This window comes from Corapipo altera, unplaced genomic scaffold (genome assembly GCF_003945725.1).
Source record: "Corapipo altera isolate COAL_440 unplaced genomic scaffold, ASM394572v1 61281, whole genome shotgun sequence".
NCBI classification, from domain to species: domain Eukaryota; kingdom Metazoa; phylum Chordata; class Aves; order Passeriformes; family Pipridae; genus Corapipo; species Corapipo altera.
Genome location: NW_020884921.1, coordinates 5,476,740 through 5,499,812, shown reverse-complemented (window position 1 = coordinate 5,499,812; position 23,073 = coordinate 5,476,740). Strand labels below are relative to the sequence as shown.

The window sequence follows — 23,073 nt, the reverse complement described above, 5'->3', positions numbered from 1 at the left end:
ATCATTCCCTTATTAACTGGGTATTTCTTTTCATTCTTCTAAGGCACCCTGCAGCACAAGACAAGGAAATCTCTTTGTTGATTAGTTATTTAAGACCAGCAACAATAACTATGCTGGAAAGAAAGGTGCTTTGAGAGGATTACACAAAGCTAGTTCTCAACAGCACCAAGCCAAAAGCAGCAAATTACAAACCCAAGTACTTCATCGCATGTAACCAAATTGGCTGGTTGAAATGCTAATTGCCTTTCAGCAAAGCTAAAGGCAGACGGGGGACCCTGAGCTTCACAGAATGACATGCATTTTTTACCCCACTTCTGCACTGTTGTCTTGCTGAGAATTATTCAAAATGTATTCATAAAGGTAGCTCTTTTCCTAATCCTTAAAAATGTGGGAAATTTCTAAAGCTCTTACCAATACCTCAGATCTGTTGGCCTGTCAAACCCATAACAGATGGTTGAATTAAGGCCATGTTAAATCCTTAATGAAGCAAAGCTTGAAACAATTTAGAGCAGTAGCATATTGGACCAGTCCAGGATATGACCAAGGAAGTTTCTTTTGCCATCAGAAAAATAACAATCATAAATATTTTCTAATTAATAAGTCTATACAAGATACAAAATTAGATAACTAAACAAAAATCTTTTAGTGTATAAAAATATATTGCTATTACATTCTAGACAAAATTCTGTCCTGTTAAAAAAATCCACAAACACAAAAGATGTAATGAACATGGAAAGCATCTTCTCTGTTGTTTCATTTTGCCAGAGAAATTTAGCCTCTCAAATGTACCTGTTTCAATAAGCACTGGTGTACTTATCTTAATTGCAGCCTTGGTTTGGACTTATAAATTACTTCAATACAAGGAATTGAACAACTCTCGTTTTATATCAAATATTCATAAGCCAATCTATGAAACATTTTTTCATATTTTAAGCATATTTCAGAACTCACAGTCTGCATATTCTTTCTGCAAACTGCCACAAGTTTTCATGTACATTTTCACATATTTCCCAGTGACATTATTCATGAAAAAGTAACGTAAGCAAGGGAGACTTTGCAGAAATTTGCGAAGCCATTTGTGATTTAATAATTTTTTTCTAAGTAAAAAAAGTTACAGTGGATCCACTTGGAATAAGATAAATTACATCCAACATTTTCTCCTGTCATTTGTTTCCCGAGTGAACAGTAATGTAGCTCTTATTAGACATAATTATTGAATTTGTGGAACTATGACAACTGCCTAAAGTTACCAGAAATGGTTCTGTAAGATTCAATTTGATGACTGAGATGTTATATAGCATCTTAATACACATTAAAATAAGTATGTAAAATACACACTTTTACGCATGTAAAAATATGTACATGATCATATCTTTAGAAAGGCAAGGCCTAATACTCCATGAGCAAATGATTTCTGCTTATTCTTTTTATTTTCTCTCGCATACCTACATTATTTTGTACTTCTTAGCGAGCAATTAAATTGACTCGATATGAGGAACACTCTGGAAGAGGCTGGCCAAGAAAGAAAAAAATCAGGGAGCGGAGTTATTCAGAAATAAAATTCAGCTACATTGCATGAGATACCCTATCTCAAACAATAGCAAGAGTCAGACATACACTTTTACTGTTCTGATGCTTCCAAAAACACATTAGGCTAATACACTTCACATGTAGTTGAGCCAAATTTTAATTCTGCCTTCTTCAAAGTGTGATGCAAGGACATTCTTTTCCATCAAGTTTTCAATGAAACATTCTACAATGAAAGTTCCATTAACCTTACAGACCACTGTTACATACTTTTCAAAACACAATAATTAATAATCAACTAATCATTACCATGTCTCATTTCTGATAAACTATGGTAGATGTGTAACAGTATCAAAGGTGATCTGTGAGTCATCAATATTTTTCTCACATGTGCTATAAATTGTTTGAGACCCTTGCAGACCTCTATAGTGGCATTCTTTTTTCATGCTATACACTAAAGGTATATACATTTTTAGCTTTTCCAGTAGTTACATTTCAGTCGTCATATTTACATGTTAATTAAAACATGTGTGCAAGCATAAACATTTTTTTTTTTAATTCCAAAAGCAAATAAAAACCCTTGGACGACAATAAGCTTAAATAACAAAATTCCATGTGTAGTAGAGATTTTAATAAAAGGTTATGATTTAGAACTGATTCTGAAAATTTCTTTCAAATAAAGCTCACAACTATTTCTAAGGGAAGAATTGCACTGTAGGTTTAAATGTGCAAGGGTCAATCTCACTCACCAGCACCAACAATCTGAAACTCATTCGGCACTATTTTTCAACCTTAAAAATGCTGACAGCACAAACTGCCCAGCACTAGCCCTCACAAAAGCAAATATCATTTCTGCCCTTCAATTTTCATAGTCACATGAAAATTGAAGGGCATACTTACAAACTAATAGGCAAGTGCTCCCATTAACAATGTTAATCAATTTGCTCAAATGTAAATTTAGTAAATACCATTGATTTCATCATGTAAAGCTATTAAAATACAGAAGTGTAGTAGAAAGCTGCTAAAGCACAAAACTATGTTTTATAAATCAGTAACAACATAAATACCAGTAAAAACAACAAATTAAAATTGTGTACTCCTGAAATATGTAAGCTTTTACATCATCAAATATTAGGCCATTTAAATTCTAAGCCTATTATGCCACAAAATATTTTATTGACTCATAAATCTGGTTCTTCTGGGTCTTTCCATGTGGAAACACTAAGTCTATTTAGTAGGAGAAGCTTGTTTTAGGCTTAAGCAACAGATAAACTAAATATATCACATTCTGTCTTCAGTTATTAAACTACTCTCATGTCAAATTCCCAAAATGCTTAGTACTTAACTGAAAGACTCATTCTAGAAGACGTGTGTAAAGTATTACCAGAAAAAAAGCCCTCCAGCTTCTATATAACGAATAAGATTTTTTAAAAATTCCATGTTATTTCACATCTGCACTATAAAGCAATTACAGACTTATTAAAAAACAATGACTGATGTTTGGCAAGCAGTTCCTTATACATCGATCTTAACTTTATCTGGGCTAGCAAGAGTGAATTATGCAATGCCTTACACAGAATCAGCATATTAAAAGTAAAAAGCAAAAGCAGTATTTCTAACGTAACACTTACATGTCATATTTTAATTATTAACATTTAAAACTCATTCCTTAGCAGACGATGATTCTAAAAAATTCATTCTTTAACTCACTCTCCTTTGCAATATACAATGCACAGGCAGCTTCTCCATTCATTTTCACCTAATTTAAACAGTCAATTAATGTTCTGCTCTTTTTTGAGAGTCAAAAATTGTCAGCTACGGCACTTCAGACTGAGTTGCATCCTGATAGGATCCCCTGAGAACAGGATTTTCCATTGGAAAGACTATTGTCTCCACCTGCCCGGCTTTGCAGAGCAGAAAGAAGAGCTGCTGGAACAACAGAAACCTTATCAGACTCTCACCATCCAGCTGCCCCTCACGGGTGAGCAACACGCTCTGCCTGCCACTCTTAAGCCCTGTCCCTGCAGCAACAGGTGCTGCTGGCAGAGCCCTGGGGCTGCACAGGGAACATCTCTGCAGCTCGTATAGTATGCTTCCAAAGCGACTACCACCTCAGAGAGAGAGACAGTAAACCTACCTGGACCCCGGGACATGAACATCCGTGTCTTCTTGGACTCTGCCAGCCGCCTACACACCCTCTGTCACTCACGCATTATGCATTCCCCTCTCCTACTCCTCCCTCTTCTTTGCGCAGCGCGCAGCATTCTCCTCCCTCTCCTGACTCCTTCTGCCTTCCTATCGCTGTGGAGATAAAAGGGGCTGGGATGGAAGCGGACAAAATATTTTCAAAGCCTAGCAATCACCCCCGCGCTGCTGTAGTTGATACAGAGCGCTCCAGCCGCTGCCTCGGCAGTTCTTCCACTCGGCTTGGACTGTGTTGTTGTATTCCTGGGGGCAGCAAAACTGGCAGGTTTTATTACTGGATTATGACAGATTTTGGATTCAAGTTCTCAGCTGCACCAGAACATTCAGCTCATTTTAATTCACAGCTGCTCAGTGCTCTGCATGGGGAAACAATGCCCAATCCTAGATCAAGCATTGTAGGCACAGCCATTTCTCTAATTAATATCAAATTTTTATTTAATATCAAATCCTGAGCCATGAGAGAAACACAAAGGTAACACTCAGATACGGTTAGTGCTGGCCCCCAAAACTCCCAAATTCTCCCATTTAATGGTAAAAAAGTATCAGAATTTCTGCTTAGCCAATAAAGGATAGAAGGCAGGAACAGAGCACAGAAGTATTAGAGCCAAAAAAAGACAGGATCTAGAACACTCTATACCTTCTGATGGCATAGCCTGGTCACTACATCAATACTGTGTTGAGTTATGGTAATCATAATTTGGGAATAATGTAAACAAACTGGAAAAGGGAGAGAAGATGCTAGAGAATGAAGTAAGATTAGAAAAACTACTTAATAAAAGACTCAGATCTCAAGAAGCATTTTGCTTTTAAAAGTGATACTTCAAAGTGGGAAGCATTCCACCTAACAACTGCCACCCAGTCTAATGTAGAATCACAGTAGGATGGGATGAATTACGTCTAATAGATGCTGATTTCCCTCCTCTCACTACAGACGGATCTCAAATGGTTATCCCAGACTACCACCTTTCAGATACTCTGTATATAGCTACAGAGAAAATTAATGTCAATTAATAAAAATCTGCAGTATAATTTATAAAAGCATGAATGACCTAATATACAGGTGGAAAAGTAGACATTAATAATCAGAACAAACTTCAGTTATGAGTGGAGGAAACAATCCATTGGGATGATTCACTAAAATTCTATTTTATAAAAAAAATTCAAGTGTACTTTTTCCTTCTAAAAGTCTATGCTGTGCATCTAAAGGCAATTTACATTTATATCTAAAGGCAATTTACATTTACATCTAAAGGCAATTTACATTGTTTGATCAGTGTTTTATATGTTTAATCACTCCTTGCACTAGTCTACAGTGATTTTTGATTAATACTTCAATATGCATAATCCTGATGTACCAGCTCCAGTTTATCTCTAATGAAAAGAGAGCAAGAAGCAGTCCTTCAAAGGCCAATACCAAAGAAGTTGTTTAAAGGCAGCTGCTGAATTTTACATCAGACAGAACTTAATGTATGAGCATGAGAGATAAGTAGTATGTTTTTCAATACCATACTGTTATTATTTTCCTATCTAAACCTCAAAATATAGTTCCCATATTGTTTATCCTCTCTGGATCAACAGGTGGAAAGGATATTAGAGGTATAAGATTCTTTTTATCTTTTATTCTATAGTGTTGTTTCAGCTTGTACAACTTATTTCATGCTGTCCTTTTGTCATCCAATTTCTGTGGGAAGTTTGGCTCCTAGGAACAACTATCTTAAGGGCTGCCTCAATAGTCATCAGTTCTCAGTTACAGCAGACCAGAGCATACGTTGCTAATTACTGAGCTAGAAAACTAAAGAAGACTGAGAACTCGGACTTGGGCTCACTAATTCACATGGCTATTTTCATGGGGGTCTTTCAACAAAACTGCATTCAGATTCAAAATGACAGTACCTTTTTCTGCTGTCTCTGACTCAACATGTGGTTCTCCATGTTTTAATCCGAGGATTTCCTGATTATTTTTTTTTCATTTTTATCATACCACTCTAGGGACCTGTGCTTTGTTTTGTTACACATAAGGACGAGACAGTGTTCCCATGGGATTTTGTCAGTGATGGTCCTCAAGCAGCTGGAAGGCTGTTGGTAATTGACATAGGACACTCCACACACACTTAACAACTCAGCATGCAGCCTACACAGCACTCCCACCCCTTTCAAATGTCAGGGACAAACAATCAGGCCTGGTATTGGACCTACAACAGATCTAGCATTGCACAGAACTATGCTTCCAGGTCAGTCTTACTTCTCTTTTCAATAAAAGCAGTAATAAGATGTACAAAGTACACCCCTCAATCATTTGTTTGTTTGGATATCCTTTGTCTTGAATTCATTAAAACTTTGTAAGTTAAAAATGGCTCTGCTGCAAGTAAACCAATTTTGAAAGCACCCGTAATAGAATCAATGGGCTCTAGTTTGTTTGTTTGTTTTGAAATCTTGCCTTTTCCCTTTATTGGCATCATCTGAAAGGAAAGACTAGGGTAGAGGGAGTTAGAAGAAGAAACAGCTCCCTGAGAAAGAACACAGGACTTGAAGGAGTAAGAATAAAAAACATCCTAACAAAGGGCTTCAGACGTGTGTATTTTCTCTTACCTTTATATTTTAGTTTCTGTTAACAAAGATTTTTGTGTTGTATCAATGCCATTTTGTTTTCAGTACAGGTACTGATATCTTAATCTGCAAATACTAAAAAGCAAAAATAAATGCTGATAATGAAATTTTTATCCACAAATACCACTAAATTCACATTTGTTTTCACTTGTGACATCCAAGCTTCAGAATTCTGAGCTATGCAAGTATAAAACAAGGAGATTCTGAGAATTTGGAATTTTGGTCCTGCATAGATTTCCACACAGCTCTATCAATCACTTTTTCTGGTCCTTTAGCTGAAGCAGGCTCAACTACTCACAATTAGGAACACTAAGCACATGCATAGCTCTTTCATAGATTAATTCTTAATTAAAATACACCAGACAAGTTATTTTTACCTCTTTCTTCTTTATAAATAAATCACTCCAACATGAAACAACACTTCAAAATAGTAACATCTGCCAGACACTGTTCCGATTAGTTTCAGTGTATAGGCAGATACTGAAGCTGATCTTACCTTTTTTCACAGAGAGATGGTTTTCCTCCAAGAAATTCACTTGAGCTTGGTGGTTGGCTTTTGGGGTTTTTTTTAAGTGAATTTTCTTTGAACAATGGTCCATGGTGCTGAGCACTTCTGCAAGACAGACCATATTAGAGATGACCATAAACAGCTATATTCTTCCCTGTGCATGTGCAGCTGACTTGTTTTTTAATTCTGCTTAGATATTTGTTTTCATGGACGATGTCTAGGATGCGTTCCCCTTATTCTTTCTTACTGCTTCTTCTCAATGTGATTCACACGGGACAGCACACCTACCTGGCAATATTGCAAAAAACAGCAGCCAGAACTAGAGAATGTGACCTTAGCAGCACAGTCGTCAGGGAACTATGCTAAAAGTCAGGCTTCAAAAGACAGCAGAACTGACCAAGACATATCAAAGAGGTGTGTTCATATCAGAGTCTGATTAGTCTCTATTTTCAGGCTTCTAGCTGGCTATTCCGTAACAGTTTAGGATCATGTTTGGGTTGCCTCTTCTTCAAAATGTGAAATGCGATTTCTGATCACTTTCTGGTTGTCACCCATCTCAACTGTCTGGAGATTCCCATCCAGACACGCCCTGCCAGAAAGATGCACAACCACTGCCAAGTGTCACCTGGTGCCTCTACAGTAGTACCAGCCACTTGCTCTACTCTCTTTCCTGAACTGTGCCACATCCTTTTGTTAGGCTGGGAATGCTTTAATATTAAAATCTGGATTTTACTGCATAGCTTCCTGATGAATTAACAAACACATGCAAGAAAGAGCAAAAGGTACACAAATGCAAACAATACTAATAAACTGAGAAGACTAAATGACAAAATTTGAGTATTATGCTTTTGACTGGGTTGCTTATGCCAGACAGGTTGATATGGAGACATATGCAAGTAAATTCATGTTTTGATCCTCTATTTTTCAGAGATGTCCAGGATCTATGAAAAATGAGAAGTTCCAAGCAGACTGTGCTCTTTATCAATGAACAAACATTAATAGTTTATGCATCCTTTGATCAGCTTGGTAAAGGATAACCTTTTTATGGTACATTCTGTTACTTGTATACTGAAAAAGCATGCTGATGTTAACATTTTAAAAGAGCATTTAACTGAAAAATTTGAAGTATTTCTATTATTAGGAAAAAGTAAATTGTCCCTGGCACCTACTCACGAAAGTCTGATATATTTTAACACATATTACAGCAGAAATGCTATCATATAGTCATAATCTTTTGATTAATGAACTTAGGCTGTCATTTGACAAAACTTCTGCAAAAAGCGAGATGACTTTTTAAAAATGTTAATTTAAATACATTAAAGTGTAAAAAAATGAACAATTAATGAGAAAATAACTGCTTTGTTTCAACTTACTGCATCTCAGAATTGGTTGATCAAGCTCTAGCAGGCCATTTTGACACAATTTATGTCATTTCGTGTCACTATGATGACATAAGAAGCATGCCATCTCTGAAGGGATGGTTTGGTCTTACAGGGTTCCGTAGCTCCTTTCAAGCCACACTGGATGCTTACTGGCTTGTGTGTCACATGGAAAAACAGCAAGATGAGAATCTGGCAAGAGCCATCTGCCTGCTCCTCTTGTACAGTTACTGTTACTAAATAAAGTCGCAGTCTTGTTTCTTCAAATCAAGAGTGTTCAGCTCTTCATTTGCAGCATATCACTAACAATGTACATTGTATGCAGCAAATCAGAAGCTTTTTCATAAAATATTCATCAAAACACACAACTTCTGAGCATGTCAAGTGCTAGACTGTAAATTAAAAAAGAATGCTTACTAAAAGTGTGTTTTTCTGAAGGTAAAACATAATAAAAATATTAAAGCCCCTCCATAATCTCTTGCATCTAATTTGTTCCTAATTACAAAGTATTCAAAAACTATTTAAACATAAAAGCAAGAGGATTCCAGCTGCTGCACACAACTTATATTGTTTTCCCAATTCACAGCTAGGTATTCTATTTGCTTCTTTTCAAATGAAGAAAACACTACCTAGAAACATAAAAAAACCCTGTTTTTCAACTTAAGAGTTGACACTTTTCTGAAATTCTCAAAATTTTCTGAAATTCTCAAAATCAAAGACAAATTACTTGAGTAAATGTGAAATTGAGTACCTATAATAAACACAAACTTTCACTGAAAACCTGCAAGGCCAGAATTTCTGTCTCAGAAGTAACTATCTTCCATGTTTATGAATTTATGTTCCTGGCTGTGTGGAATCTTGGCATTCATCCTTGCTGTAATGTTGTGCCTACAAAGATGCACTGAAACATCTTAGCATTCTAATGCTGAGATGATGCTTCTGAGGACTGTCAAACATGCACAGGAAAAAACGACTAACAGCTGCTAACACAGAGGATAACACACTCTTTTCAAAGCTGGTCTGCAAAGGAAAAAATGCAACTATTCTCAATATATCTGCTTTCCGTTTAATTTACACTTCGTGCTTCAAAGACCTTCACGATTTCCTTCTATTAATGCAATTCTTGACCTGCAACATTTTTAAGCTAATGAAACAACTGTATGTCATAATTTTCTATTATTTTTTCTAAAATGTTATGTATTTATGTCACTTTTCCCTGTAATACCTTAAATTTGAGTACATTAGATGCAAGAAGATGGATCATCAGACCACTTAATTATCTTAATATTGCAAAGCATCCTAAAACAACTGCATATAAAAGTTCTATACATGATTTGTTATTCTTTATCCAAGTATTGCAGAAGTGTGGATTGATGCAGTAACATCACTTGTTATATAAATATTCCTAGAAAAACATAATGCATGTAACGGTACTATGAAACACACATTTATATGGCCTTCTAATTTATGGCATTCCAAATCAAAAGAGAGGTAGTTCAGACAAGAAATAAAAAGAGATATACAGAGGAGAAGCTACTGATATGCATGTTTAGGGTACACGGTATAAAATAATAACCCCCACATTCTTTAAAATCTGTGTAAGATCAGCTCACTTGATCTTTTAAAGTTGCTTCCAGTTTATGCCCACCATGTGTGGTGCTTCCCTGTGGTTTGTTATTTTACTTCAATGGCAGAGGGAGGAAAACAGCAAAGCTCAGTAACCATACTGCATAGCACAAGGTAACCATGGAAGCATTTGTCCACTTGTCAGAGCCTCTCCAGAAGGATTCAGTCATTCATTTCACTGAATCAATATTGAAGCTTTTAAGATTTATTACTCGAGGGAGGAGGAGAACTAATACAACAAACTCCTTGTTGCTTCCCATTAAATACATCTTGTCACAGTAGGCATATTAACACCTTGTAAACATTTTACTGGTGCCGTGTGGGCAATGTTGCTGACTCTCCTGAGGAAGATTACTCGCAGTGCATTTGCATTCACATGCCTGATACTCACTGAAAGAACTTAAAGGTTTCTGACATGTTCTGCTGTCCCATATAGAAGCTGAATCAACTACAAAGACAAAAGTTGTAAGAAAACAAGGGTGGGAGGAATCTGTTTTAAAATTCATGAAAATGCTCCCTTCAAAGAGTCTATTTCTACTAGATCACTCTCTTATTTATGTCATAAACTGAACATTTGTAATCATATGTTAAGTGCTTGAAAAAGTTGGATGAAATGATTTATTTTACAAGTACTAAAATATGCTGTGGTTATCTAAAAATTACAAAGGCAAAACTGAAACAAATATGTTTGGTACAAAAACCAGCTATTAAACTATAAACTGATAAATATGCTAGATTATAAATAGCCATAGTACGCAACAATTTTTTTTGTTGTAACCAATTTTATGCTGAAAATTTGAAAGAAGGCATAGCAAGATGCTTACAACTACAGTATCATTACTATTATTAATATCAGGAGCAGAGAGTATTAATTCAACAGTGAAAATTGAGGGCACATTAAACACAGAGTTCCAGTATTTATCCACACAGCAGGCTGCAAATGTCACACCTGCTGCTATATCAAAGATTTTCATGACTCTGAATCAGACTCTTTACCATGAGACAGCCCCCCTGCTCCAACTCCCTTCTACTATTCCCTCTCCCTTTTGTAGAAAGCTGCTCAGCATATTCCCCACTATTTCAGTCGTAAGGAGTTTAAAACAAAGGATGAAAGTAATGCCAGGATATTTCAGAGAACTCCCTCGCTTGCCTATAAGCCTCCATTCACATGGGAAGAATAGCAGAGGGGTGCAAGAGGCGGCTGCACAGCTGACAGAATTGCAGGGGTGTGTAAGGGCACTTTCCCACTCAATGGAGTGACATCAAAGGATGGTTTGCCAGGGAAAGTTTCTCAGCTGTAGAAATGTACCAGTACAGAATACATTCATAGTAGAAACTGGTAAGACAGTGGGTTGTAAGAAAGAAAAGTCTGTATCAATGAAGAATTAACCTTATCCACAGTGCTACCAGGAAGGGTGAATTATCTGTATCAAGGAGGCCAGAGGAAGCTTCTGCCACAGCTGAAATCCTAATGATTAAAAAATACCACGTAACATTCAACTCCTCCCCATGGCGGTCAAAACTATCAAAATCCTTAAGCTTTTTCTGTACAAAATCAAGAAAAAGGGTTTTCTTGAGTGACAAAAAGCCAGTATTCTACATTTAAGTCTCAATAAGCACATATCTTAGTGCAATAGTATAGTAAAAATTAAATCCAAGAGAAAATTAAAAAATAAATACAGGCAAAGAGAACTAGAAAGCAGACATTGTAAGTTATACTATATAAATTATAGGAGATTAAAGACATTAGGGAAAACCACTATGTTGGCAAGACAGAGACAACTTTAATAACCCATATTTTAAATGTCCATAACAATCAATTAAAAAAAATACAAAAAGAATTTAAGAATTTAAGAATAATGCAGCCTGACAGCAAAACTAGCCAAAATAATGTAAAGGTTTATGTGGTATTTTACTTATAAGGAGGTAAAATAAATTAAGACTAAATCATCCTGGTTTAATTTTTAAGAACGTGAAAGAAATGAATAAAGTAAATAATATCGTATAGAAATAGTGCAATTTGGTTCAATTCTGAAATATTATAATTTGAAAGACAGTAATCATGCTGGTAGAGGAGAACTGAATAGTTGGAGGACTTACTTTTTAATCACATTACCATGTAGTAAAGACACAGTGCAATGCTAGTAAGCAGTGACTCCTATATAAATGAATTAAAAACTTTCTGGTAGATCTTCAAAAGCATTCTGCTGTAACAGGTTACAAATAAAATATATGTTTGTGGCAGAGTGGCAGAGTGGCAGAGAGAAGACTCTCTTGATCAGGCATGAAAAATATGACGCTGATTATGTGGATGACTATGACTAGATTTATTACTAATACAGTATCTAAATATTGTCAATGTGGTATATAATATAAGCAGGTCTAAAGAGTTGTATTATCAGCAGGCTCAGCAAGAAACACACAGGTTTACAGTCTTTGACCTTAAAGAATGCACAACGACAAAGCAGCTATGGAGCTACTTTAGGATTTTATCTCTGCATGTGACCAAACCTTTGTGCTTTTATTCACTCATCCAAAAGTGTTCCCTGTCTTCGGGCTGGAGATACCCTGCAGGCATGCCTAGGAAGCTGAATTCCCACTCAGAAGCTGCCAGCAACCTTGGGAGACAGTTTTCCCCGTTAGCTCAATCTCCAGCAGCATATTATACCATTTTGTAGGCTGATGTGCACCAACACCAATTGCAATCACCAGAGCTCCCCCACTCCTCCTGCAATTCCCACCTGGTGTTCTCACCTCAGGACAAATCCCATTGCCAATCAGGGATAACTGCAAGAGAGAAGGAGTTGAAGACTTGACTATCTTTGGTCGCTGCCTCAGCATTTCATTAGAAACAAATGAAGATATTTCTATTATGTAGTTCAAGAAGGGTTAAAAATAAATCTGCTGCTCCTCAACACTCTCTCCCTTGTAAATACGAAAATCACACCTGGATGTTTATGACATAAGTATTAGCAGAAAGGAAATCACAATATTACAGTGATACAGCTCACCTGGTAAGCTAGCTCCATTAAAACAAGTCATGTTACCACAGCTGAATACCTTCAAAGCTAAAATATAAGTCTTCTGGACCATTTCCATCTGAAGAAACTCAAACAGAGAAGAGGTTTACCATAAGTGTCCAATGTGATTCTGTGACAGGAAAAACAAAAATAAAAAACACTGCAATCTTCAGATACACTGATCAACAGCAGATTAGTGAATAGTAGTTGGTGTGGTGGAATCATTTACTTTTGTATATAGCACAAATGGGGAGAATATTTAAAGTTGCATAAATGGTGTCCGCATTTTAAAAACAATATTGAAACCCATAAAGGATCCAAACAAATCAAATTACCAAAAACTGAGAGCTAGAGAAAGCAGAGAGCAGAAGATAACAAATTCTGAATTCCCTCAGAGAAAAACCAAGATGAATACTGAAATGGTTCTTTACTTTACTCAGGGAAAACATATCAAAAAGTAACAGCTATTCCTACTGTTTATTACAGCAAAAATCATCCTGCAAAAATAGGAAGGAATACATGACAATCTTTGAAACTCACAAACAAACAAACAAAAACCCAACAAAACAAACAAAAAAGACCTTCAAAAAACTCACTTCACTTATCACACTACAGAAACACTTATTCATCAATAGAGTTATACAAATAGGAGTCCAGAATCTTACAGCAAAATTCATCTGTGAATAATCTGAAAGAAATTTTCAAGAATCTATACTCCATTTTTGCAGGCTGTTTTTACCATAACTGATAGATTTTCTTATTCAGAGGATACTTGAGTAGAATAAAATAAAATGTAAATCAGAAGCAAATATGCAGTTCTTTACATTTTTTTGAAAACTAAATATCAAACAACCAATGCACCCTACTGGCTGCGTTATGGAAGACACACAGCATATTTCTATTTTGAATACACAATAAATTTAAATAAAATTAATTTAAAAAGTAACTGATTCTCATCAAGTAACCAAAAGGAAACAGCAAATATGTGAAATATGAAATACAGAAAATACAGTGTCAATCCAATGACCTTTTTTCATTTATTCTCATCAAAACCATAACAATACTAAATTAAACAATTAAATTTTGTGGCAATTTTTAACCCATTCTTCTTGTTGGAACCTTGCTAACTGAAAAGGGTTTTGGCTAGTTTTGAGGATCAATGGTTGGACGCAATGACCTTAATAGTATTTTGCAGCATAAATGATTCTATCATTAAGGCTAAATGTAAACATGTAAATATTTCCACTGCAGAACAGACTACACAGTGTCTGTACATTTAGCATTATTTGCTTCTTGCATACTTCTAGCGTTCTGAAGTAGCTCCTCTTACTGCTTCTTACAGTCACAGCTTAATGACTTTATTTGGTCTCCACTGGAGCTGCAGATCTACCTCAACATTACTATTTCCTAAGATTTTCCCACCATTCCTAATTACCAAGCAGAGAATAGAGACAGATAGGCTGCATATTTATTTCTGTGTGATTCTCTTAATGAGTCATAACTAATCACGCCATTCAAGAAATTAAAACATACATTTAGATAATTGACACTAGCTATCTAAATGTAAATCTAGCCCTGTGTTCCCAAACCATATAATGACTTACAAAAACAGTGGTGGTACATGACATGTAGGTAGTTTGCAGCTGGAAAGAATATGTCTGGGATTTTTTTAATTAAAAATTACTAACAAGTTTTGCAGCCCTCTTACATCTCCTTTATAATTCCTTTCTATTAATTTATTAAGATCTTTTTAATATTCCTAAGTATATACTTAACTTTCTAGCTCTGATCAGGCTACATAAGACATAACACGACCAAGGGGAATGTGGTACAGATTCGTGCAGTTGCTGTTGGAATGCCATGGAGTGATTAACACTGACCCTGTTGCTCATTGAGAATGCACTATTAGGATATGCAAAGTAACTTACATGGGGATGGAGAAAGGCTGTATTCCTATTAGCATTCACGGCAGCTCCAGTCTTGTTCATCAAGTTTGGAATATACCCTTTTGTTATTGATGGGAAAATGTCACTAGTTACAAATGGTAACACACAGGGGTGTAGCAGGGTCAAAGCAAACTCCAATACTTTCTTTCGCCCTCTAAGGCAGAGTGCTGCTTCAGCAGTTCTTTTTTGACCTGATAGTACACCTTTTTAGATAAAAGAAATGGTGAAATTCCTTGTCCTGATCTTTGCCGTAGCCTCACCACCCAAAGATTCAAGAAAACCTCCAAAAGGATATGGCGTTAGTGGCATACGATGGGACAATCATTAGACGCCACTGCAAACATCACTGCATATGAAGTCTGCCTTCAAACAACTCCTCTCCAGGTCCACCCACCACTCTGATGGGTCTCATAAAACAGTCTTTCAACAGCATGAATAGGGTCTGAGTCATCAGTTTCCCAGCTACAGACAACTACAGTCGCTTCACTTCTATTACTGAAAGCTTTCTTTAAAAAACAAAACAAAACTGCTTCTTGCGGCAGATATCCCTTGCCAGATGTGGCATTACACCTCTTTATAGATGAAATCCTGACTCACTAGGTTAAAATTAATTTTCTTCAACGTGAGATCCCATGAGAAAACTCAGGGTTTATTGGGAATTCATTCAATTGTCACCTTAAGTATTGCTCTTTCTGGGAATACAGTTGGTGGAAGATTCATTCTACTTACATTTGGCATACCCAGAAAGACATAAAATCATTCTGGGACTTCTACAAGTATGTTCACACATTTGTCATGTAATCTAACTATTTAAGCTTGTCTTTGTTGGAGTGAGGTGGTATCTAAGCCTTCAGTGCAGCTATGCTAATCAGCACAAGCTGTGAATCTGATCCATGATAAAAATAGGAAGCTTATTGCTGAGCAGGCTTTGACTGGGAAGATGCTATGAGAGAAGAAAAGAAATTGCCCTTCAAGGAGACACCACGCTGCTCGCCTTTAATTACATCTAGAACACTCAACAAGGAAAATGTTACGTGGGGCCAAGTGCCAAGAAAATATCCCTACTTAGGTTACTAAATGGTTTGGAAATTGTCTCTTGACTTGTAAGAAACTTCGTTTTGAGAAAACTCTAATTACACTTGGCATCTACTGCACTATTTTAACAAATGCAGAATAAGAAAGCCTGAAAATTAGCTTCTACTAGCTAGGTCCAACTTCCTGCAGGTAGGAAATCCTGTTTAAACATTAGTACTATTCCATGGTTCTCCGCAAAGGGCAGTGATCTGGTCAGACTTCCTTGAAATGGCCAGATCATTATTTTAGGCTTACTGCTGACTTCTGTACCTGAGAATATTTATATTCTTTCAGGCACCCTTCTATTACAACACAGAAATTCTGTGCTCTTGAGAACATTTTGCTTTTCTTGTAGATGCTATTTAGCTAGAAAAAGCCTTAGGAATTTTTAATCACATTGAATCACATTAAATCACATTTTTAATCACATTTTCATTTTAACTGATCCATCTCTCATTCACAATAGAACACTATTTTAAGGTAGCTATAGATATATGTATGTATATATATATATATTTTTACCCTTTAAAATAGGGCGAGACACAAGAAAACACTGCACCTTGATAGCTTATTTTACAATGTCTGGAAACGTGGCTCCAATCAAGCTTCTGTGGGTGTGAAGGTGACACTCAATAGAGCTACACAATTGTTAGCTCTTATGTTTATGTCCCTCAGACTCAAGTCATCTAGTTTTCAAAACTCAAACACATTTCTAGCCACCTTGGCTGTTCAGGAAAGCCTGGAAACATATAACAAAGCTCAAAAACAAAAAGAAAAAAACCTATTATTTAAAATTACTTTAAAATTAGATTTAATCTTTGTAGGAACCAGATTTACAAATGCATTTGTCTTCAGCAACAATGCAATCATTTGTTACAACATATTTAGCCTAGCCTTAGAGCTGTCAGGTTTTGTAAGAAATATTTTACTTGCTTCTTCTGTAATCAAAAACTTCCTTCTAAGGCTGTGTCAGGAGAAACCCACACTGGGTTAAATTTACTAGTTAAGACTAGGAAGTCTGTCTATTGGCTCAGCACCCCAACAGCTGCTGACAGTCCTTTAGAGTGAAAATTACTTTACTAGGGGAGGAAAGCTGAAATACCTACAGGGTTCAATTTACGGTTTCTCTCGTTAGAAACATACATCAACGTGGGCTGCACACCTGTAGCTCTGCAGGACCAGTCTTGAGGGGACAGGTGTGGGGGCATGAAAGGAAACTGCCCGGCAACTCCTGAGGGCGCAGCAGTGCAGGATTAGCAGGTACAGGATGTGTAGAGGAGCTGCGAATACTTAACAAGCAAAAAGGGGTCTCTTACTGGCCCAAATACACGCAGCTTCGTACCCGAGCAGCCTCCATTTCTTCACAAAGAGGATCAGCAAAAGCGAAAACAAAACCCCATAGCTGAACTCGCAAAGGGGCGGCTCGAGTGGAAGCGGAGGTGAAGCGCCTCACAGAACAGCGCTCCGGCCTCCAGCGCCGGGGCCGCGACAAACGGGCGGCAGGACCGGGACACACGGGTGGCAGGACCAGACTCGTCCCCGGGGGTGGCGTAGCCCCGTCAAGCCCGCACGGACGACCCCGCCGGTGCTGCTTCCCGCTCGCCGGCCTCCCTCAAAGGGCAGGGCGGGGGCGGCGCTGCGGACGTGGCAGCGCGGCGGCCATAACGGAGCGAGGCCATGCGGGGCGGGGGCAGGCGGGGCCCTTCCTCCCTCTGCCCTCCCCCCCAGGGGCCGGCGGGCGCTGGGCGGGGGCGGAGACGAAGAGGAGGAGGAGGAGGAGGAGGAGGAGGAGGAGGAGGAGGAGCCGCCGCCGCCGCCGCCGCCGCCGCCGTCGTCGCAGCAGCAGCAGGAGCAGCAGCAGCAGCTGCCGCCGCCGCCGCCGCCGCCGCCGCCATCGTCGCCGCCGGGGTGGGGCTCGCCTTGGAGGGCGCCTCGCCCGCGGTGCGTTGTAGGGCCGCCTGCGGAGTATGGCTGGCAGGGGTGCGGGCAGCGGCCCGCAGGGACCCGCCGTGGCGCAGCCGCTCACCGGCGGTCACCTGTACCCCGTGGTGAGCGCCGAGAGCGAGGGCCCGGAGGAAGAGGGTGAGGTGTCGGAGCTGCGGCCGCGGGGCAGGGAGAAGGTCCGGCGGAGCACGTCCAGGGACAGGCTGGATGACATCGTGCTGCTGACGAGGGACATCCGGGAAGGGGACACGCTGAACGCGATCGCGCTGCAGTTTTGCTGCTCGGTAAGGGCCGTGGGGACGCCGCGGGCCTCAGGAGTGGAAAATGACGTCAGGGTGTCACTGTGGCAGCAGCGTTCCGGTTCCGTGGGCTTTAACCCCGAAAGCTACTGACAGCGCACGAAACAAGTGCATGGCTTTGCTTGTGGCGCTCCCAGAGACCACACGTTACAGTCAAAGGTCATCACTTCAGTGCCATCCTCGCTTGTAGACTGGTGACGAGGGGGGTTGTTGCTGAACCACTTAAAGGTTTGAGTGGAGCCCTAATTCCATGAAAGCAGTGGGAAAACCCTCTGTAGTCTTATTCTGAGTTCTGCTAAATTGCCTGAATATTTTAAGCTTGAACTTCTTGTACCGTTGGGAACGTTCTGCCTCTGTACGCCCTTCTTGGTGCTCACTGCTTCTAGCTCAGTTTTTACCTTAGTCTGCTGAATGCCTTGCCTGCCCAGTAATTTTGGCTGGCCAGTACTAATTAAGGCGATGGCATCTGTCATGGCTTGTGTTTTCAGTTTTAACACAAAATCAGTGGTGTGTTTTGGTGGGACTGACTGCTAAGTGTGCATGGGCCAAGAGGTCACATTCAGAATCTATATTTTACAGAACTCTTGCTGTTGTCTAATTTTTCAGGCAGAAACAGAATTGGGAGCCTCCTGTTGTGAGCTTAGGTACTAAAGTCTTGACATAACTACTTCCTAATCATGGCAGACCTTAGCCTCATTATCCAGTTCTTGGCTTCAGAACCCACCGCAATTAAGTATTTGGGGCAAGTTTACTAGATCAGGCTTCAATAAAAAATGAGATAACTGAGTTGTGCTCTTTCTTGGAAATTCAGGAGAATGTGGAAGAGTGATCCTGGAGTTTTAGGCAAAAAGTATAACTTGCGTTGTGGTGGGATCACTAACCACTGGGTAAATGCTGCATTTGGCAGTTTTTTATGCTAATCCAATTTATTCCACATGGGACACATAACAAATACCTTATTATAAGACCTGAAAAACTTATTCTTGTTATTAAGTTGATGTGAACTTGGGAACAGTGTATCTTAAAATGGGCACAATTCCTGTGTGCTTTGCAGGTGTTGCAGAAAAGCACTGGGTTGGAAGTACTTCATTACAGTGAGGTTTGTGGCTGTGCCCTCTATGGTGAGGGAGTTCGTATCTCAGAGTGAAAGCCAATGATTATGCAAGGGCACTTAAGTCCCTGCAGAGCATTTTTCACATTAGACTTAAAATCTGAACTTACTGAGAGCAAAATGAGATTCATTTTGAGCAAGAATAGGGAAAGGGGAGAGCTGACTTCGGTAGGGTGGATGACACTTTTAAGTTATGCTTGGTTTCTTTCTTAGCCCTCAGAAGCAGCAAAAAACACAGCTGTGGCTAGATAAATTGGAAACTCACTAATTTGTAATATTCCTAATTCAGAAGTTTTCATTTTAATTAGGAACTCAGTAAGTTACATCATTTGAAAACACAGGTTAAATCTCATTCATTTCACAGAGATAGTTACGAAGTGATGGGTGAACATACATTACGTAAACACATATGTGTGAAGTGACTTTCAGTCTTCTTATATGAAGTGAAAAGGTTGGTTACCTCATAATTAATTTACTTCTTGCTGTAATGTTCAGATTTGGTCTTTGACCTCTTCTCACTTCATACTGTTTGAATGGGTATCCATTTAAAAAAAAAAAAAAAAGTAAAGCAAAATAAAGGTCTTGCCTTTGTTTCCATAGGAAAGACTTGTATTTCTGAAGGGTATGGTACTATTAAGAGAATTGTGTTTCAATGGGGCTGCAATGTTTTAACTGTTGTTCCTATTTTTAGGTTGCAGATATCAAGAGAGTTAACAATCTTATCAACGATCAAGATTTCTTTGCCCTGAGGTCTGTCAAAATTCCGGTGAAAAAGTTTAGTGTATTGACTGAAACACATGTCTCTCCAAAAGGAAGACAAGTCCTTCGGCCTGCTCTCTATTCCCCAGAAGTGCAGGAAACGTCACTTTCTGATAAATTCTCTGCTAATGAGACTGCTGGCAACTTCTTAAAAGAAGTGGATCGAGATATAGAAGAAATAGTGAAGTGTAATGATACAAAGAAAGAGAATCTTAATGAAGTTGTTTCTGCTTTAGCAGCCCAACAGGTCTGTTTTGAAACTGATGGTAAAACTAAAAAAAGCAAGGATCCTTACTACGGAGCAGACTGGGGTATAGGATGGTGGACAGCGGTAGTGATTATGTTGATCATTGGCATAGTAACTCCAGTTTTTTATCTCCTGTATTATGAAGTTCTGGTGAAAGCAGATGTCAGTCACCATTCTACAATGGAATCTTCCCATTTGTTTGTCACAGCAGTATCACATCAGAAACAAATAGAAAATGGAATAAATCAGGGGAATTTTATCAATGTTGATAATCAAGGAGACTTTCAGCATTAACAACAGAGTACCACATGTAACTTATTGGTAGACACATAACATAGTGTTAGGCAAAGGGGAAACCACAGAATGCAAAATGTACGTGGAACGCAGAGGAAACGAGTACTGATGTATGACTTGCCCTCATGGGTAGTGTTCCACCACAGGGATGTTTCTGGGGATCATGTAATCTCTGAATATGCCTGAGACAGGCAGTTTGCAAGACTGGGATACAAATTAAGCTATAAAATCGTCTCTGAAGCTTTGCACTTTTTTCTATTTTGATAGACATATGTTTTTTAATTAATGATGAGGTGAAAAAATGTAGTTTGAACTAACACACAAGGAGTCTCACTGTGCATTTTACAGCCCAGAAATGGGCATATGGGGATATCTTAACTTTTAAACATCTGAAAATATTTACAGAATTCATAGTACTCTTCACTTTTTAATATCAGGTTTACAGTTGTCAATTAAAATGCTGTTCTCATATTTTTCTCTTTCTTACAGAGTAAGATTTTTTTTTTTTGAACCCAATCATTCCATAATTAATTGCCACTATGAAGTTCCTTTTTTACAAGTGACTTCTACAGAGGCAGTAGCAAATACTTAAGCCAGAATCTTTAATTCTTGTGCCTGTGGTCAACCCCTTCTACAGTATTTTCAATGTAGGCAGTAGGATAATTTGTTTTCTCTGTGTGTGACACTGTGCTTCAACACAGTCCAGCTGAGAGAGTCGTCCTGAAACTTCACATTCTTCTGTGATATGCTGCTGAAAACTGACTGGACTGCATTCTCATCTGGTCAGCTGTGTGTAGGAATGAAAAAAGTGCAGAATTTTTTTTTCCCCCTTCAGCCAATCTCAATTCAGGACCAGCTGATTCTTCAGACACCAGTCATGTGGGTTCTGAATATGCTAATGGTCTTGTGCCCATGAACCTCAAACACTTTTTCCTGAAACCTAGAAAACTTCAAATGAGATTTAATGCCTGATAGCAAATTGCAGCAAAATAGACAAGCTGCAGCTTCAGACTTTTTCTTTACATAGTAGTGTATTTTATCTGTTCTTGAATGTTTCACATGGAGTTTCATGATCAACCTTGGTTTTCCCCTCTTTTTCTCCCCCCCCCCACCAAACCAACAACAATCAAAACAAAACAAAAAAACAACTCTGGACTCTTCATACAGAAAGAAGGAGTTACTTGTGTACTCAGAATACTTTTAAATAAAAACTGAGATGGTGCCTATAATTTTTTTTGTTGTGTTTACCTTGTAGAGCAAAAATCCATTGCCCTGCTCAAAATACTATGCATTACCAAAATCCAAGATTAACTAACTTTGATTATAACTTATAAAGAGAGAAGTGGAAAAATAATCAGTATCCTTTAAACAACTATTGTAAGCTTTCCATTGAATGTCTTGACTAAGTATATAGGTATATATATATAGTATAAAAAAAATCTAGTAGGGTAAATGTTTCCTTCCTATTGAGTTATTTCAAAGTGCTTTATCAGGTTCTGAGGGTAAAGACTTAGACCCCATCTATTCTTGGCGCAGACAGTCTTCACTGGCATGCCAAGTGTATGAACATGAATTGGCTAACTTGTATTATATTGAAATTGAAGGCAGGCCAAAGCTTGAGGGAAAATGGTATACAGTTAGGTATGTGAACCTGTGGCTCTTGAACCCTTTGTTCAGAGGGGCAGCTGTGGAGATAGTGAGCCTACTCATAGTCTCTGCACTAGAAAAGAGATAACAAACAGGCATGAACTTAATGGTTCACATAACCCTTGCTTTCAAAGATCTTTTACAGTAATAGTTCTTTTCACAAAGACAATATGCCAATAACACAAATATCAATACTGAGGTACCAGTTCTAGGTAATGCTGTATGAAAAACTGCATTGCAAAATACTTCTTGGTGGCTAAAGTGATACAGCTTCTAGGGTTAAAACTTTGAAAGGACTTACTCTAGTCCAGATGAGAGCTTTGGCACATGAAGACAGATGTTTACTCTAAGGTATGAAACTTGGTATATAATGTGTCAGCTTTTTTGCTGCAAGCTTATTTACTAGTTTGCTTCTTCCCCCATCATTCTGTTCCTGAAATCTCAACAGTTCTAATACTTTATCCTTCCATTTCTTACAGATTCATCAAAGCACGTTAAATTAGCTATTGTGATGATACAACATAAGCCTCATTTACTGCACATACCTGAACTGATGGGTATTAAATTGCCATTGGTGTAGAAGTGAAATTAACTTTGGCTGTGGTCTGACTAGGTCAGGAAGGTCTCTGTCTGTTGATGTAAGGATACAGAGGTCTGTAGTTAACTGATACTTTTTGTTATATGGTGGAACAGATGAAGAGATCTTTGTCCCAGGCTTTGGGTCTTTACAGTGTTGGAATACCTGTGGCTTACTGTCCCCTTGATTTACCTTAGGATGAGTAGTCCTTGGAAAAACTTAAAGGGACAGCTCTTTAACTGGACTGTATTACATTCTAATCAAGAGCCTGGAATGTTTTTACAAATGTATGACATAGCTTAT

The 23,073-nt window shown here is 38.3% G+C and overlaps 2 protein-coding genes across 3 annotated transcripts in view; one reads left to right on the top strand and one right to left on the bottom strand.

Annotated features, from left to right (window-relative positions):
* ADGRV1 (adhesion G protein-coupled receptor V1) overlaps nt 1-15,676 on the bottom strand; it is a 271,306-nt gene extending 255,630 nt beyond the window's left edge. Inside the window, exons 1-5 of one of the 2 annotated variants that reach the window (XM_027656816.1) lie at nt 14,801-15,676; nt 6,836-6,952; nt 6,322-6,414; nt 4,628-4,717; nt 3,665-3,828 (exon numbers count right to left, since the gene is read on the bottom strand). In XM_027656816.1, coding sequence (XP_027512617.1) covers nt 3,665-3,686 — 22 coding nt within the window. In that variant the 5' untranslated portion in view covers nt 3,687-3,828; nt 4,628-4,717; nt 6,322-6,414; nt 6,836-6,952; nt 14,801-15,676. Of the gene's footprint in view, nt 1-1,445; nt 1,512-3,664; nt 3,829-4,627; nt 4,718-6,321; nt 6,415-6,835; nt 6,953-14,800 lie in introns of those variants that run through there. The other variant, XM_027656817.1, reaches the window with a different exon arrangement.
* Nucleotides 15,677-17,818: 2,142 nt separating this feature from the next.
* Nucleotides 17,819-21,017, top strand: LYSMD3 (LysM domain containing 3). The gene is made up of 2 exons (XM_027656840.1): nt 17,819-18,120; nt 19,938-21,017. Exons 1-2 carry the CDS (start codon nt 17,860-17,862, stop codon nt 20,544-20,546), a joined length of 870 nt encoding a protein of 289 aa, XP_027512641.1. The 5' UTR covers nt 17,819-17,859; the 3' UTR covers nt 20,547-21,017.
* Nucleotides 21,018-23,073: the final 2,056 nt, after the last annotated feature.

What these genes read in the sequence shown, in the direction of transcription:
- LYSMD3 (XM_027656840.1), top strand. Translation starts at nt 17,860, where the DNA reads ATGGCTGGCAGGGGTGCGGGCAGCGGCCCGCAGGGACCCGCCGTGGCG. An exon ending in CGCTGCAGTTTTGCTGCTCG is followed by an intron (nt 18,121 to 19,937) that starts GTAAGGGCCGTG and finishes TCCTATTTTTAG; the next exon opens with GTTGCAGATATCAAGAGAGT.